General features: G+C 44.0%; 2 protein-coding genes across 2 annotated transcripts; both read left to right on the forward strand.

Moving 5' to 3' along the window:
- The first annotated feature begins 286 nt into the window (after positions 1–286).
- LOC149914928 (feather keratin Cos2-3-like) lies at positions 287–1,084 on the forward strand. Its single transcript, XM_090125273.1, has 2 exons — positions 287–420; positions 740–1,084. The coding sequence occupies exons 1-2, from the start codon at positions 313–315 to the stop codon at positions 1,082–1,084; spliced, it is 453 nt and encodes a 150-aa protein (XP_089981399.1). The 5' UTR covers positions 287–312.
- Positions 1,085–15,725: 14,641 nt separating this feature from the next.
- Positions 15,726–16,559, forward strand: LOC116240979 (feather keratin Cos1-1/Cos1-3/Cos2-1-like). Its single transcript, XM_031611564.2, has 2 exons — positions 15,726–15,804; positions 16,172–16,559. Exons 1-2 carry the CDS (start codon positions 15,726–15,728, stop codon positions 16,477–16,479), a joined length of 387 nt encoding a protein of 128 aa, XP_031467424.2. The 3' UTR covers positions 16,480–16,559.
- Positions 16,560–16,898: the final 339 nt, after the last annotated feature.

Consider the following 16,898-nt stretch of genomic DNA (forward strand, 5'->3'; position numbering starts at 1 on the left):
TGACCAAATGAATATTGCAGGGCTGGGAACATTTGAAGCTCTAACTGTGAACAGCATAGCAAATGGCCCTATGACCAGATATCTCTGGACCTCTGTAGTGTTTAATCCATGACTTCTGACTACACTGACGCATCCATATCCCGGAAATCCTGGTGCCTCTCATTGCAGCACTCAAAAAAAGCGTGCGTGAAGGAATGGGCATGACATAAACCAGGAAATGCAAAGGCAGCATAGAGGGAAACAGCAGCACATTCCATGTCATTAACTGAGAAGTTTTCCGTTCATTATGAGCGTATTACAAAATTGTCACTTATGCAAAGACTGCCTTTAGGCCTGAGGCAGTGCAGGACCAGTATAAAAGCCAGCCCAACTCTTTCTTCTCTCAACCACTTCTCTCACCTCCTTCTCCTTCAGAACCAGGTGAGTTGGAATCTCCTTTGTCTTTCACCTTCTTCTGTAGCCTTCAAGGACATCTTAGGCAATAGCTGATCCTTGGTCTTCTGTTAGCTCTGAGATCCTCGTCAGGGGAGAGGGAACACAAGAGATCATCTGTAGAGTAAAAAGGCTAATTCTGGGCAGAAACATTCCTGGGGCTCATTGCTATTTGAGGGGCTGTGGCTCAGACAAAGAAACCCTCATGCCATGCTGCAATCTTCACCTTTCCTTTCTGACTGGTGTAGGTTGCAATCTGTTCCTCAAGTAATCCTGTGCTCTGTTTCTTCCCTTTCCTTGTCCCCAGGTGTACCTCTGGTCCCAGGACATGTCCTGCTCTGACAAGTGCCTGCCGTGTGAGCCCTGTCAGCCATGTCTGCGCTGTGGCCCAACCTCTCTTGCCAGCAGTTGCAATGAGCCCTGTGTCAGACAGTGCCAATCTTCTACTGTTGTTCTCGAGCCCCCTACTGTGGTGGTGATTTTCCCTGGCCCTATTCTCACCTCCTTCCCACAGAACACCGTTGTGGGATCCTCCACCTCTGCTGCTGTAGGCAGCATCCTCAGCTGTGATGGAGTCCCCATCAACTCTGAGTGCTGTGACCTTTCCTGTATTACCAGCTGCTACTGTGGCAGAAGGTGCCCTCCCTGCTAGAGCTCAGAGTGACAGCTTAGAGAAGGATGCCTACATACAAGGAACCCAGAAGATGATGCTGGATTGACGACTGAGATCTGGATCATTGATTTCAAGAGAGGCTGATCATCCCCTGCTCCTTCTACAAATGGTGGCTGCTCATTAAGAAGAATGAGCCTGGGCTCTCTGAAAATATGTCCAATGCCTCTCTTTCCCTTACTCTATTCTCTCTTTTCCCTCCTTTTTCTTTGTTGTTTACCACTCCTCAGGGCCATGAAGTTCCCCAAAGTCAGCATAAGGGGGCACTTCCTGGTTCCTCTCTTTCTGCAGGGAAGCCAGTTGGCTATCCTGTGGGAACTCCCTTTTCATTATGGAGCACTGACTCTCTCAACTGCCTATGGCGATCTTTTCCCTGAGGCCTCCCCTCGGAGCTATCTCTTTTTCCACTAGACTCATTAAAATCTGCTGCATCACAGCCTGTGGCTCTGTGTGGTCCTTGCATCTGTGGACACTCTCTGAAGCTGTCCAGGTAGAAGGAATTACTTTGGGAGAGGTAAAAAAGGGGGACAAGGGCACCCCTTCATCATTCCTAGAGGAGAATGGTGGGACTCAGTGCATTTGATCCCTTTAAGGCACTGTTCCTTAGAGCTGAGGATGACACTTCAGGCTACTTATTGCTAGTGACAATCACCTTTCCCTTGCTGCATTTAGGCCCAGAAATATTTTCCTGGACTCAGAGCATGACGTGTAGATGAGGAGTCCAAGGACTGGAAAACTATCTTATTGCTATCGCAGAAACATGGCTGAATTACTCACATAACTGCCCATTGCTCAGGGCTATAAGGTTTAGAAGGGATAGGCAAGGTAGGAGAGGTGGAGGAGTTGCCCTCTTTGTTAAGAAAGGGATAGACCACAAAGAGCAGTCTCTGAGAAATAGTTATGAACAAGTTGAGAGCTTATAGGTTAAAATTAGGGATTGGACCAATATAGAACATCTGGTGGACAGGGGGGTTGCTACAGGTTGCCTGCCTGTCTGTTGGGGAGCCTGTTGATGCTTGAGATGCAAGAGTTCTCATGCTCACAGGCTCTCATTCTAATGGGAGATTTCAGACACCCAGATATCTGCTGGGAAAACAGGATTATGAGCTGCAAGCAATCCAGAATACACCTGGAGTCCACTGACAACAACTTTCTGGTCCACATATTGGACAGACTGACAAGACGTGAAGTGTTGCCAGACTTGGTACTCACCAGTGTGGAAGAGATCATTAAAGAGGTTAAGATCTGAACCATTCTGGGCTGCAGCAACCATGCCCTGATCGAGTTTGTGATCTTGAGGAACATGGGCTTGGCCCTGAACTTCAAGATTTGCAGGGACTCTTGTCCTCCAAATCCGACAGGGTCACCCAGCCTTTTTTATAGCCATGTGAGAACAGGCCAGGACAAATGGATCAGGTGGAAATCACTGCAAGAATTCCCCCAGTATGTCTGAGGATGTTTTCCTCATGAGCTAAATTATATTCATTGTGTACAATTCTCTTTCTAGAACTTTCAGAGTCCTTGTCTGTCATCTTCTTCTGCTCTGATCAGGTGGTTGTAGAAGCCAAGATTTACCCTCAGCCTTCTCTTCCTCAGGATGAGCAGTCCTCATCAGCCTGCCTGCATTTCATGTTCTTCATCCACTGAACCACTCACAGTGGCCTCAGCTAGATTTGCTGCAATATGTTAACAATATTCTTGTACTGGAAAGCCTTCAAATTAATGCAGTACTCCAGATGCAGTGCCATAAGTCCCAGACAAAAGGACAAGATTGTTTCTCTCAGCATTCTGGCTACACTCTGACTAATATAACTCATGATGTAGTATGCCTTCTGTGCTGCAAGGGTACATTCCTTACTCCAGTTCAACTTGCCCACCAGGTCTCCAAACATTTTTCTGTTGAGCCGCTTCCTAGTTGGCCCTCAGCCAGCACTGGTGCATAGATTTGTTCCTCCCAAGGTCCAAGAGCTCAACACTGCATTTGTTGAACTTGAATTTCTGATCAGCCCATTTCTTCACTTTATTTATGTCCCTCTGACTAGCAGACCTGTCCCAAAACATATTGACTCCTCCTCTCAATTTGGTGTTCTCCACTAGTTTGCCAAAAGTGCATTACATTCCATTTTTCTGAGTGTTAATATAAATGTTAAACAGCAGTGATCCCATTATTGATCACTGAAGTGCCACACTAATTATTATTACCAGGTAAAATTTGCATCACTTGTCATGACTCTTTGAGCATGACAGTCCCCAGCATATCATCCACTTAGCCAGCCATATCTCAATAATTTGGCAATAAACAGGTTCAGGAGATGGTATGGAAGATCTTGCTAAAATCAAGGTACACAACACTCACTATCCTCCTACTGTTCACAGTGATAGTCAACTCATCACAGGAGGCAATGAAGTTGATCAGGAATGATTTGACCTCATTAAACCCTTGCTGACTGCTCCTAATTACTTTCTTGTCTTTTATGTATTCTTGGAGTCGTTTACCCCTTAGCATTTCCAGGAATTGAGGGGTGGATGACTTTACCTCTTCTCTGCCCTTACGAAAATTGAAGTAATTTTACAATCTTCAGAAACTTATTCCTTTTATTTTTCAAAGAGAATAGAGTGGCCATAAAGTGACTGGATGCCATCCGCCTGGTTCTATGGACTCATATTTCTCTACAGTTTGTTAAGGTTTCCTTAGTTCCTTCTTTCTCTGTTGTGAGTGCAGCTTTATTTCCACACATTCTGTTGGCAGGCTCAGGGACTGTGGAGGTCTGAGGACAAGCTTTTGCTAATGAAAACCAAGAAAAAAGATAGGCATTGAATATGTCAGCCTTTTCTCAATCCCTTGCCACTTGGTACCCTGCCCCATGGAGCAATGTGTCCACGCTCTCCTTAGCTTTCTTACTGCTGCCAAAGGACTTGAAGACATCTCTGTTTTTGTCTCTCAATTCTCTTGATAGTTTCAATGCCAACAGATCACTGGCATTTCTTTCAATTCCCATACATGCATGTAGTGTCACTGTACTACTCCCAGACAACCTGTTCCTTATTCCACCTCCCTTGTTCTTTCTTTTGTTCTTCATGATCAGCTGGGAGCTCCATATTCACATATTCCAGTCGTATTCTGTTTTTGTTCAACTGAGTCACTCAGGGAAGCTGGTAACATCTCTGACTCAATCAGAGTTTGTGGAGACACTGAGAAAAGATATTTGTGACAGAATCATAAATAGAAAGAAGGAACAACAAAGACAGAGCTATCAATAGAGGGAGATTGATGGTGTAGCTCATGACAGTTCCCAGAGGACTGTGGGCCACAAGTAACCAATCACTGGAGGATGTACTTCCTTGAAGGGACTGCATTCTGTGCAGGACTCATGCTAGAGAAACAAGAAGGAAGGAACTGAAGAATAAAAGATTAAGGAACAAGCAGAGTAAAAAATAATCTGTAATGGCTGGAACCCAGCCTCCTGTGTTGTCTGTTCCTTCATCAAAGGGATTGAGTATAACCTGTTGTGATAACAAGGGCAATGGAGACTAGGCAGGTGGAAGTAAAGTTGTTTCTGGCAAGAATGCAAGATGTTTTTTTCTTGAGTGTGTAAATGTTTGTCATCATTGTTTCCCAATGCCCAAATCAGTATCTAAATATTTAATGTTAAATCTCTCAAGTCAAGTCTACTCTGCCTCCAGCAATAACTGCTGATTTCCCTGACTTTGAACCCACAAGTTTTCCTGCTCTTGTGCTAATTATTTTCTCTCCTATCCCACTGGGTAAGTGAGTGGCTGTGTGAGCACATAGCTGCTAGCCAGGGCCAGCCCAACACAAGCACTGAAGCAGCCCCAAAAGAACAAACTTGGCCCCAGAGCTGTAACTGCAGTAGGTATGCTTTGAGTCTTCTGAGTAGATGCAACAGATAAGACTTCAGATAACATCTGAGGTCTTTCAATCACTTCTCTGAAGCCAGTATAGGTTATATTTGCAACAAATTTCCTTTCCAGACCAATTCAAAACCTGAACATCCTGTGGTCTGGTGGCTAATATCAACTTCACAAACTATGTGTCCTACATATTTCAGGGACCAATCACAATTGGCTTCACACAAACAGAAGAAGGAAGGCGTGAGAGTAAGAAGAAAGAAAAGGTTTTTTGGTCAAGAAAAGATGATGAATTGACATGATGGAGAAGCATATGTTGCAGATGTGAGCAGAGATCCATTCAGTCAGTCAAGTCACATCAGATGATTGCAAAACGCTGTATACAAGTATGCTATGTAAGAATGGAGGATGCTTCAACTGCATAGCATCATGTCTGTTTTCTCAGTGTCAGTGACTGCAGCAATTAGGAGTCTACTTTTTGCAGAAGCTCCCTGTGCAGCCATGGGTGTAAGTCATTGAGGTACTGACAAGGTCACAAGGGAGTTGTAAGGATTCACATAATTATTACTCACCAGCTAGAGTACATCCACAGCAATTAAAAAGTTGCATTCTAAAGATGGACATGTGGCCCCTGAATAAGAAGGGACTGTTCATACCATTGTGGCTGCAGACATGGTATTTTGGCTACACTTTGTCCAAGTTCCCTTCCTTACAAAGTGAGGTGGAGAGTAAGGAAAACATTGAGGTGGACTTACTGCAAAAAAAAAATATACAATTGGAGAAAGAGCAATGAGAGGTTGACTGCCACCAAGGAAGATCAAATCCAAGAAATATCAGGATAAGAACAATGAGAAGTTCCTAGGAAGTGAACAAAAATAAAAATCATCTTGAAGAAAAAGGGAACAAGAGTCTTGTCAGTACACATGGGTATGGTCAAAGCTTAGGTTCCAAATCTTCTAGCAGCAGTGAGGACCAGCTCAGCAGTGACAGCAACATGGACACTCGGTAGTAAGCCTCCTGCCACGCCACATCTTTTTTCTGCTCCTCACTTAGACCCAGCCTCAGGGTGCAGATCATAGATCTTCTGAGCTAACAACAAAGTCTCCTTGGCTGTACACACTCCACCTGTCTGTGACCTGTTTCTGAGGACAGAGGAAGCAGTAAGTATCAAGAAATTCAGTGGAATAAAGTCTGTGCAATTTATTGGGAACTTGGGGGGGGAAAAAAAAAAAACAAAAAAACCAACCTGTTCTCAAGGAATTAGTGAGCTTCAGTAACCCATGTCTATTCTATTAGACTTTAAGATTAAAGGCTGAGAAACTCCTACAATTGCATGAGTACCACTGTAAGGGAATTGATAGAATATTGGAGCAGCCTTTAGTGGCCTATGCTGCATGTCAGTGGATGTCATTACAGAGATAACATCCCAGATAGGCTGGAATAGAGTTAGTTCTCTTCACAATGGCTGGTATGATGCTGTTTGGGATTTTCAAGGAAAATAATGTTGATAATTGTCATGTTACAAATATAGTTTGACTTTACCTGACAGAGCTCCCCAAACACAAAGCCTTTCACTGGACAGAAATGGCTGTCAGAGCCCCTCCAGGATTTTCACTGGACAGTTTCATAAACATTCAAACAGAAAGTTGATTTATTGAAACAATAGATATAATTGGTTTAGGATTGTTGCTGATAAATGCGCTACCTGCAGTAGTGCTAATATATGACAATAGCACCAGCACTAGGGTTGTTATTCCCTTACTAGTGTTAAACAATGACACCGTGCTAATATACATGTGAAAAGGGGTGTCCATGGCATACAGTATTACATGAGCTAGGCAGGATAGAGATTGGGCCATCCACTTTAAAAATCCTGTGTTTTAGGCTTGCAAAGGCTGAAAACAGCCAGTATTTTCTTTGGCAGTTTACGTGTGAAACTCTGGGTGTTGTCAGAATATGAAAGGGGGTTGGAGGGCTGGGGAAAGAAATGCTGGTGAAAAGGGTCTGAGGTCATCAAGTGAGCAGGTGTTTTTTCTCTTTTGCCAGATCTCACGTACGATCTTTGCTAACAGTGTCAGGAAGAGCTGAAGAAAGGTTATCAGCATAGCAGCTCCCATTCACAGCTTCCTTCCTGCATGGATCTAAGGTTATCCTTGCTTATTTGAGGCTATGGCAGAAGGTTGGGCTGTGCTCTGCCCATGGATGTAAATGCACCACTAGTTCCTAGGTAAAAAAGCTCAGAAGGGAAAAGCTTTGAGCAAAAGAGACTAGTCCTGATAGCACAGATACAAAACAGAGTAAAGCATTTAAGTCAAAATTACCTGTGGAATTTTTACTTATCATAGTCATTGCGAAAACAAAGAGAAATGGAGATGTGACTGTGGTGATCTGACCATGTCTGATTGCCATATGTCCACCCAGCTACTCTCTCACTAAACCTCCTCAACAGGACTGAAAGAGAAAATAAGGCAACCAAGGATTCAGGAGTTCAGGTAACATTCTATTCAGTCCTGCCAGTAAGGGGGAAGGATGGGAGGAGGAGAAGTATTTTCCAAGTTAACAAATGGTTGTTGGTATTTGTTTTATGTTGGCAACAAAAGGTGTTGGCAAACAGGATTTTGGTTTCTGTGAGCAGAGGGCCCTGTTGGAAGACTGACACCTGATGAAGAGAGATGAGATCTACCTTTCTAAGCAGAGCACAAGTGTCTTAACCAACAGGTTGGCCAGCCTGGAAAGAGCTGTACTAGAAAATTGGGGGAAGTGAACATATAGAGACAGAGTAGTCAGCAAATACAGTTTAAATTGGGATGCTTCCAGCAGGTGTAAGCAGACAAAGAAGTGCATCTAGGGCACAGCTGTAGAGGATCTTCTTGCACCCCTACAGGCAAACATGCATGTTCAGTTACATCTCTGAAATGCCTGTACACCAACACACGCAGCATGGGGAATAAACAGGAAGAATTAGAATGTTTGTGCAGTCACAGGTCTATGATCTCATTTGCAATTACAGAGACATGGTGGAATAGCTTGCATGACTGGAATGCTGTCAGGGATGGCTATGTGCTTTTCAGGAAAGACAAGCCTGGAAGGCAAGGGGATTAAGTTGTTTTCATGAGACAGAGCAACTGTAATGTATTGAGATCTGCCTAAGGGTGGATGAAGAGTGAATCAAAAGCTTTTGGGTAAGGATTTAGGACAGGCTAACATAGGTGACAGTGTTACAGGTGTTCACTATAGGCCACCTAATCAGGAAGGGGGAGTCAATGAAGCCTTCTGTAGGCAGATGAAAGTAGCCTCATGATTACAGTCCCTGGTTCTCAGGAAGGACTTCAGCTACCCCAGTATCTGCCAGATACCAGCAGTGTGTCTGTTTGAAATCGGTTGGAACTAGTTCTGTCTGAAATGGGAGCAAGCCTCTGGACTCTTCTCACAGAGGCCACCCCTGCAGCTGCCACAGAAAACTTACAATATGAACACAATATAGAGGTTTAGTGGATTAGGAAGCAAAACTAGATAGATTTTAAAAACAAAACTAACAAAAAAAAAAAAAAGACATAAAAGAAACAGTTCAGGCTTCAGTAAGGAATTCCAAAAGAGAATTCTTAATGACATTAAAAGAAATAGCATTATTATTGACAATTAAAATGTAGAAAAAATGCTTCAAACATGCAGTCATCTAATGCTCCCTATAGAACTTTTTAAAGTAAATTTAGCAATTTAGCATTGAGAGGATAGAGATGGTTGTGATCTCTGTAATTTTGTTATCATCAGCAATTGAGCTGACTGCATTGATGTGTTTCTGTGCCAGAAGTCCTCAGGCCTTTTCTCTTTCATTTAAAAAAGTCTTATGTGAAAACATGTGGCATAAGCCAGGAAATGAAAAGGAAACACTGCTGGAAACCAAAACTCAACCCATATCATTAGCATAGATACTTGGCATTTGACGTGAGACTCATAAAAGAATTACCTCTACAAAGAGTGACTCTGTCTGGGGCAGTGCAGGACTACTATAAAAGCTGGCTCCTCTCTACTCTCGTCTACTTCTCTTGCCTCCTTCTCCTTGGAGATGAGGCGTGTATGACACTATTTCTCCTCCTCCTTCAAGATCACCACTCTCCTAATGAATGTCTAAGCTGATACCAGCTGTTCTAGCTGGGGAATGGCAGCTTCCTCACACGGAACAGGGAAGAGGAGAGAAGGTATTCTACAGAATGAGGCCAGGGCTTACCTGAAGTGGACTGTGGGCTTTGAGCTAGGCAGTGTACGCTAAACCAGTACGTGCCATCTCTTCTCCCATGGCTTGGCACAGCGCTGCTTCTCATATGCTTCCCCCTTCTTTCTCCCAGGTGCACCTCCAGCACCCAGACACGTCCTGTTCAAACAAGCGGCAAATACATGAGCTTTGCTACTGTCTCTCCTGCTGTGGTAGCTGCTAAGGTAGCAGAAAACACCTCCCCTCCTAAACTGCTGGAGGAGATCCCAGAGTACATCAGGAACCCAGAAAGCGATCACTGACAGAAAATAAGCTTTAGACCACTGTATTTAGAATAGACATTCATTCCTGGATTCACCTGCAAAGGATTGCAGAAACTGACTGTTCTGGGCTCTCTGAAAACATGGATAGCGTCCAAGTTTCCTTCTGCTCATTTCTCTCTCTCCTTCCTCTGCTGTTCCCACCTCCCAACACCACCCTAGAAGGAAACTGATGGCCTCCCTCCCTGCGTGAGGCAGACAGATGGACACCCTGCAGGGATACCACCACACTAGCAGCTGCCTCCCAGTGTATCTTCTTTCCTTATTTAGACTCATTAATGTTGTCTTTCCTCCAGCTCTTCTCCCCCAAGTCCTAATTTCCTACGTGACAAATCTGCTCAGAAAAATAATACAGCTTTTTAGGGAAGAATAGTTTTGGTGTACAAGGGGACTCTTCATTATTCCCAAAGTAAGGGACTCACTGCAGTGGACTGTCTTTTGTGTCCTGTTCTTTTAAGTCCAGAAGGACATCCCTGGCTACTCCCCAGTCAATAGGCAATAGACAAAAAGGTCTTTGCCTTTGCTGAGCTGTTTCTCTGCCTGGATAAACCCCCTCGGGGCCCGGGAGCATGCTTTGTGAATGTAAGCCCAGGCACAGCTGCTTTTAAATGAGGAAAGAGTACATGGCTGTAGGAAATCATGGCATTGATTACTAGCCCTATAGGTTCTTGATGCAGGAATCCAGCCCATGGCAAGGAGGATGAAACTAGATGGTCTTCAACATCCCTTCTAACCTAAGTCATTCTGACTCCGTGAATTGCCTCTTGGTCTGGGTAGAGTTGCTCTAGGATAGGAGACTTAGACAGAGGATGGCACCGAAGGATAGCTAGAGTGAGTGAGGATGGGGAGATTATAGTCCTGTGGACAGCCTAATACTCCAGGGAACAGCCCATAGCCTCATCTTCTTCCCCTCCATCACCTGATATAAGATTAATGGCTAGAACACATGGGCACAGGCAGATGGGATAGGTATATAGCTGGGGGATAATACACAAGTTAGTACTGATAACAGCCATATCCAGGCTACAAAATGGAGTTGTGAACCCAACAGCCTGTGAACCCAACTGCCCCATGAGGCCTAGAAAAGCCACCAGTGCCCAAAGCACCGCAGTGGCTGTACAACACTTTTTCTCCTTAAGCCTGTAACAGCTTTCTTGGTCCCCTGAGGTCCCCTGAGGGCACCCCATTTTAAAATTCAGTCTCTAAAGAGGTTCTGTGCAGGAGTAGTTATTAGCTTGAGTCTTGTTGTGCCATTTGGATGATAGTGGAACAAGTTTTTGCCCTCAGCCCCTGCTCTATGCTGGGTCATTTTTGCTATGGCTGGTGATGTGTGCACCATCTGGGCCAAATCCCGGGCCCATCAGAGGCTTTGACTAGGAGCAACCACTGAGGCAGACACACACACTGAGGTCTCTGGGACTGCATTCACTAGAGGAAGAGACAAAAAACATTTTTGTGAGTTGATTGCATATAGCTTGAGCATGGGCTGCATAGGCAACAATAGAATGCAGTAGGGAGAAGTGCAGTGAAGAATTAACTCCACTTCTTGCACTCACCACAAGCATTCAGTCAAATATAAATCCACATGTATTGTATTTTATGTGCTCTTGTGCCACTTAGTGAGTAAAATACAGTAATAATAATATTTCAACATACCTACACGCATGCGTGCCTGTGGAAACACGTTTTTGTTATTAAGCAGATGTGTAGGTTTTCTCATTTTATTATTAAACGTGAGCTGTGTTATTTCATGAAATAATTGAATAAGTTAACACATTCACTGCTAAAGAAATATCCAGAATACTGATGCAATGCTGACAAATTTTTAAATTTTCAATATTTGTAATGTATTTTCATTAGTTTTGCAATATGTACTTTATTAGTGTTTCTGCTATTCCGACCACCTGGGGGCAATATACAAGTAATAATTGCCTCACTTTCCATTTTGATAAAGGAATTTGTGAATAGGTTTCAGGACAGCCAAAAAAATAATCAATTTTTCTTATATATTTGCAACTCCATCTTCAGTCGACATAAATATGCAAATTTTCAAATGGAGTGTTCAGAGTTACAATCAGATATTCAACTCAAAAATTTGATTATGTCTCTTTACTAGATTTTTATAAGCCCTATCTTAACAGAGAGAAATATCCCTCACTTCACAATTATGCCTTTTTAGTGTCATCACTTTTTGGCAGTAAATATATTTGTGAACAACTATTGTCAAGGATGGAGGACAGGAAGAGTAAAATTAGATCAAAAATCTCTGATGAGCACCATGAGAGCTCACTAAGAACTGCAACCATTTCCATAGAACCAGACATTTATGCAATAGTTTCACAAAAACAAGATCAAATTCCCATTAGTTTTATTGCCCTCTTTTTTGTTTTAATAAACACTATGTAAAAATAAAAATTTTGTTAATTATATACATTAACTCTATTATGTCTTCTATATGTGGCCCAAGACAATTCCTCTTCATTCAGTGTGGCCCAGGCAAGCCAAAGGGTTGGACACCCATGATCTACATCTTGGCCTTGCTATACCTTCCTTGTGAACTGCAGGTGACCTCAGATTGCACTGTGGTGAGGCAGGGTAATGAAGAAGTCAAGGCACAGAGCCCATATTCCCTGGAGTACCACAGTTTCACAGCTATCACACTTTCTATCACAGCTCTGCATGTCCTAAGTTGCACAAAGCACCTGTTCCCTGTACATCTCTGCAGGAAATCCCCACTTTTTGGTCAGTTTACATGTTGTTGTTCACTGGGAAATGATAGCTGAAATGGTACCCCAAAGCAACTCACTGCTTTCTGCAGCCTCATGTCCACTGTCTTCTCAGTTTCATCTTTCCTGAGTTTGTATGAAGGACATGCAGCTTCACTATTAACAGCAACATTTAAGTACTCTCTTCAATCATACTACAATTTCCTTTCAAGGTAGTGATTAAAATGTTTGTCATCCTGAGGGAACCACCATTTCCTGTGCAAAGAAGGAATTCCTGAAGGCACTGCTGAACTTGAAATAAGAACTCATGCATGCAAGATCCCATGCACTAGGCAATGCTCTCCTCACAGTCCTCCTGCTATGGCTCAGATCAGAGCCACTATCTCTACTCAATTCTCTAGGCCCTGGGCACCTTCCTTCTGTTCTTAGAGACCAAGACTAGACTGAGACCTGCAGAAATGGCATTGGGGAATTTGCCAGTGTGAGAAAATCTCCATCTCCTTACTTTTTCTGGTACGCTAGAGCTTTGTTCCATGGGGAATTTGTCCTCCAGCAGAACTCACATTCACAGGATCTGTGTCAAGATAATGGAGAGTAAATCTGTGCCACTAATGTAGGAAACATCTCCCCACAACAAGCTTTGCCAGCGAAAATGCTAGGCTGTACAGAAGGAAGTAAGAGCCCCAAAGTGTGCATTCAGGGCCAAAGGAACTATCTGAGGTGGCAGGGAATTGAATGTGGATTGTCCCTCATCCCTCTGGACCTGTTTTGATTCCAGCATTTGAGGTCCAAACACTATAAGCTGTTTTGGGGGCCTCTGGGGCTCTGGGCAGTGGTAAAATACAGAATTGGGATAGAGTTCGTAGCACAATTCCCTTCTGACATGATGGATGGACTCAACAATGATCTGAAGTGAAGGCTGAGACCAATTCAGTTGTTGGTATATGAGAGTCAGAAACCCACCTTCCTCAAGAGCAGACTTGGTGGAGATGACTTAGCAAGGAGGGTAAAGAAAGCAGGAAAGACAAAAGGTTCTCATACCTCAAACACTCCCCCTCTGGTTCTGTCTACTCTGGCAGTGACTCATTTTGGTCCCTCAGTCAACAACACAATGAACTTCTTTATGGAGGACACCTTGGAGTTCTGGGAACCTGCAGATGGCCATGTAGAAAAACCATCTCCTGGCTTCTCTGCAGACACTATGCATATCCAACTTTCCAGTTGTAAGAGTAGACATGGAAGCACAGAAGATGTGAGCCTGTTAACAGAGAATGATAATGTAGACTCTCTGTCTGCACCCTTAGTGACAACTAAGTCTTCAATTGGTCTCTCAGTCTTTGGCAACCTAAGTAATGGCATTTGTTTTTCAGGACACCTGGGAAGTAACAAATATGAAGGAAATAGTAAAGATTAATCTCATAGACAGTCATTATCAGTAATGTAACACAGCTAGAAAAATAAAAAGTTAGACTGTCATTTTGGAATGACTTAGTAGTGTACCCACAAACCAACAGATCTATTTTTTTTTTTGTCTACTAGATTTCCTGCTTTTCTCAAATCCTTGAACCTTCTCTCACATATCTGGTACTTTCGAAGCATGAGGACAGAGCTAAAATCCTCCTCCCAATGGCCTCCAAAACAGCTTGAAGCTTGAAGCTACTTTTCTATCTTCCTACCCCTCTCAGGAACAGGCAATCTCCTTTCTTCAATCTCTTTTTCTTCCCAGCCTGGCCTTGAATGGCTCCAGGTATGGGGTATCCATAACCTCCTTGGGCAACCTGTTTCAGTTCGTCACCACCCTCTGTGTTAAAAACTTCCTCCTAATATCTAACCTAAACCTCCCCCATCTCAGTTTAAGACCATTCTCCCTTGTCCTATTACTATCCACTCTCATAAACAGCCGTTCCTTCTCCTTTTTATATGCTCCCATCGAGTATTGGAAGGCCACAATGAGGTCTCCCCAGTGCCTTCTCTTCTCTAAGCTAAACAATCCCACCAGTTACTTCACCCTTTCCTCATAGGAGAGGTGCTCCAGCCCATCTTAGTGGCCCTCCTCTGGACTCGTTTCAAGAGCTCTGCATCTTTCCAGTACTGGGGGCCCCAGGTGTGGATGCAGTATTCCAGACAGGGTCTCACAAGAGCTGAGACAAGGGGGACAATCACCTCCCTCTCCCTGCTGGCTGTTGAAGAGCACCAGTCACAAGACTGACCCCTGAGGGACACCACCTGCGACTGGCCCCCATCCTGACTCAGAACCAGTAATCACAACCCTTTGGCTGCATCCAGTCAACCAATTCTTAATCCACAGAACAGTCCATCCTTCATATCCATAGCTCTCCAGTAGGTGTTTGCTCCAACAGAAAGATTTCTTCTTAGAAGCCATCATAGCTAATTTAGTCAGCTTCCAGAACAGCTGTTCCCAGAGCCAACTCTTTGCTGCACCAATAGGATTTAGTATGACAAGAGCACTGTTCACAGAGGGATGTATGTGTGTGTTTAACCCTACCCTGTGTGTAGTAAATAATTAAGTGTATCCAGCCATCTCGAATCTCATTAACTTGAGCCTTAGTTACAGTAAAGCTTAGTTAAATCACTATATTTTATCTATCAATAAATATATTCTAGCCTCTCTCCTACAAGTGCAGTATAGTATAGTCATTTTCCATCTACAACTACTCTTTATCAGTGAGTGCAATGATAGGAGAAGGTGTAATGTCTTTAAAGTAAAAAAGAGTAGATTTAGGTTAGATATTAGGAATACATTCTTCACTGAAACAGGTTGCCCAGAGTAGTTGTGTATGCTCCATCCCTAGCAATATTCAGGGTCATGCTGGATAGGACTCTGAGCCACCTGATCTAGTGGAAAGTATCCCTGCTTATAGAGGTGGATGGAACTAGAGAAGTTTCATATCCCTTCCAACCAAAACTATGCTATGATTCTGACATTTTCTGTGAATTTACAGATAGCATAGAGAGGGAACAAGTCAAACTCTTTTCCAGAGTGTTACATAGGATGGGTTTAAAAACCAGCAGGAAACCTATACCCATGGGAAGGCCAAAAAAAAAAAAAAAAAGGCCATCAAAGCAAGATGAGGAGGCAGGGAAAGAAAAGGACATGACACATTCTCATGCACAGGAAGACTTGGGTATTCAGATGATACTTGCTGGAAATTATCCTGAGGATGGCTTCCTCAAACAGCCCCACTACAGTGAACCAAGCTGATGACACTTACCTGCTCAGGACTGGTCCGGCACTTGAGCTGAGTTTTCTGTCTCATCAGTGCAATCCTGCCCTAAAAGTCCTCAGGCCTTTCATCTCAGCACTCAAAAAAAGCCTTCATTAGAGGATGGGCATGGCATAAATCTGGAAATGAAAAGGCAGCACTGCAGGAAACTAAAGCACAGCTCATATCATTAGCAAGGATGGCTTGCATTTAAGGTGAGCCTGTCAGAAAATTATTACCTCTGCTAAGGGTACCTCTGGGCCTGCAGCAATGAAGGACCAGTATAAAAGGCAGCCCAATTCCCAGCTCCCCCATCCACTTCTCTCACCTCATTCTCCTTTGGAACTAGGTAAGTGTGAAGCCCTCTATCCTCTTGCAAAGCGAGATTTTGCCTCAGTGTCCTTCTTATCAAATAGTTATTCTGTCCTATGCTGGGGATTGGAGCTCCTTGCTATGGGAGGAGGATACGTCTGCAGAGAGTGACTGGGACACAGCTTATTGGTTATGATTTATGCACTGTGTGAGAGTCTCCCTGAGTCAGGCTGCTCTTTGTAGGGCTCTGGCATGACAAAGGGATGTGACATGCTGTCACAGCCTTCATCTCCATTCATAGTAGCTGCCTGGGCTCCTTTGTGAGAGGGTATCCACTTGCTCTTCACATAGTCATGTACTGTGTTTCCTCCTAACTCTCTCCTAGGTTTATTTCCAGTCCCAAGACATGTCCTGCTACTCCCAGTGTGTGCCATGCCGGCCATGCAGCCCAACTCCTCTAGCCAGCAGCTGCAATGAGCCCTGTGTCAGGCAGTGCCAGAACTCCAACGTTGTCATCGAGCCCTCTCCCGTGGTGGTGACCCTGCCCGGACCCATCCTCAGCTCCTTCCCGCAGAACACTGTTGTGGGATCCTCCACCTCCGCTGCTGTTGGCAGCATCCTCAGCTCTGAGGGTGTGCCTATCACCTCGGGGGGCTTTGACCTCTCTGATTTTGGAAGCCGCTATTGTGGCAGAAGGTGCTACCCCTGCTAAAGATGCTGACCATGGTTCTGGGGAAGTTCTTCCAAAAACTACCAGACAGAGGTGGAACCTTCAGGACACTGATTTCAGAATACCTGACCATCCTCAACTATTCTAGAAAATGCTGACAGGAAGAAGGATGACTGCCCTTTCTGAAAGCCTGGCTCATGTCTCTTCTTCCATTCCACCACCTACCTCTTTCCATTTTCTTTTTTTTTTTGCCCCCCGTCTAGGCTCCTCTGGGTGTTGGGACTACCCTGAGCCAGCCAATCCTCTGCTGGAAAGCCAGGCATATGCCCTGCATGATGTCTACCACAGGATCAGGTGAATCCTGCACTGCAGAACCTCTGTTGGGGTCAAAAAAAGTTTCCTCTTTAAACACTCATTAAAAATTTCTGCATATCACTTTGGGCTTTTGATGTTTCTTCCCA

The sequence above is a fragment of the Phasianus colchicus genome, chromosome 26, assembly GCF_987193195.1.
Source record: "Phasianus colchicus chromosome 26, bPhaCol1.hap1.1, whole genome shotgun sequence".
Taxonomy (NCBI): Eukaryota; Metazoa; Chordata; class Aves; order Galliformes; family Phasianidae; genus Phasianus; species Phasianus colchicus.

Excerpts from the sequence above, each read along its gene's own strand:
- LOC149914928 (XM_090125273.1), top strand. The coding sequence starts at position 313 with ATGCAAAGACTGCCTTTAGGCCTGAGGCAGTGCAGGACCAGTATAAAA. Across the intron at positions 421-739 it reads TCCTTCTCCTTCAGAACCAG|GTGTACCTCTGGTCCCAGGA; the intron begins GTGAGTTGGAAT and ends CCTTGTCCCCAG.
- LOC116240979 (XM_031611564.2), top strand. The coding sequence starts at position 15,726 with ATGAAGGACCAGTATAAAAGGCAGCCCAATTCCCAGCTCCCCCATCCA. Across the intron at positions 15,805-16,171 it reads TCATTCTCCTTTGGAACTAG|ACATGTCCTGCTACTCCCAG; the intron begins GTAAGTGTGAAG and ends TCCAGTCCCAAG.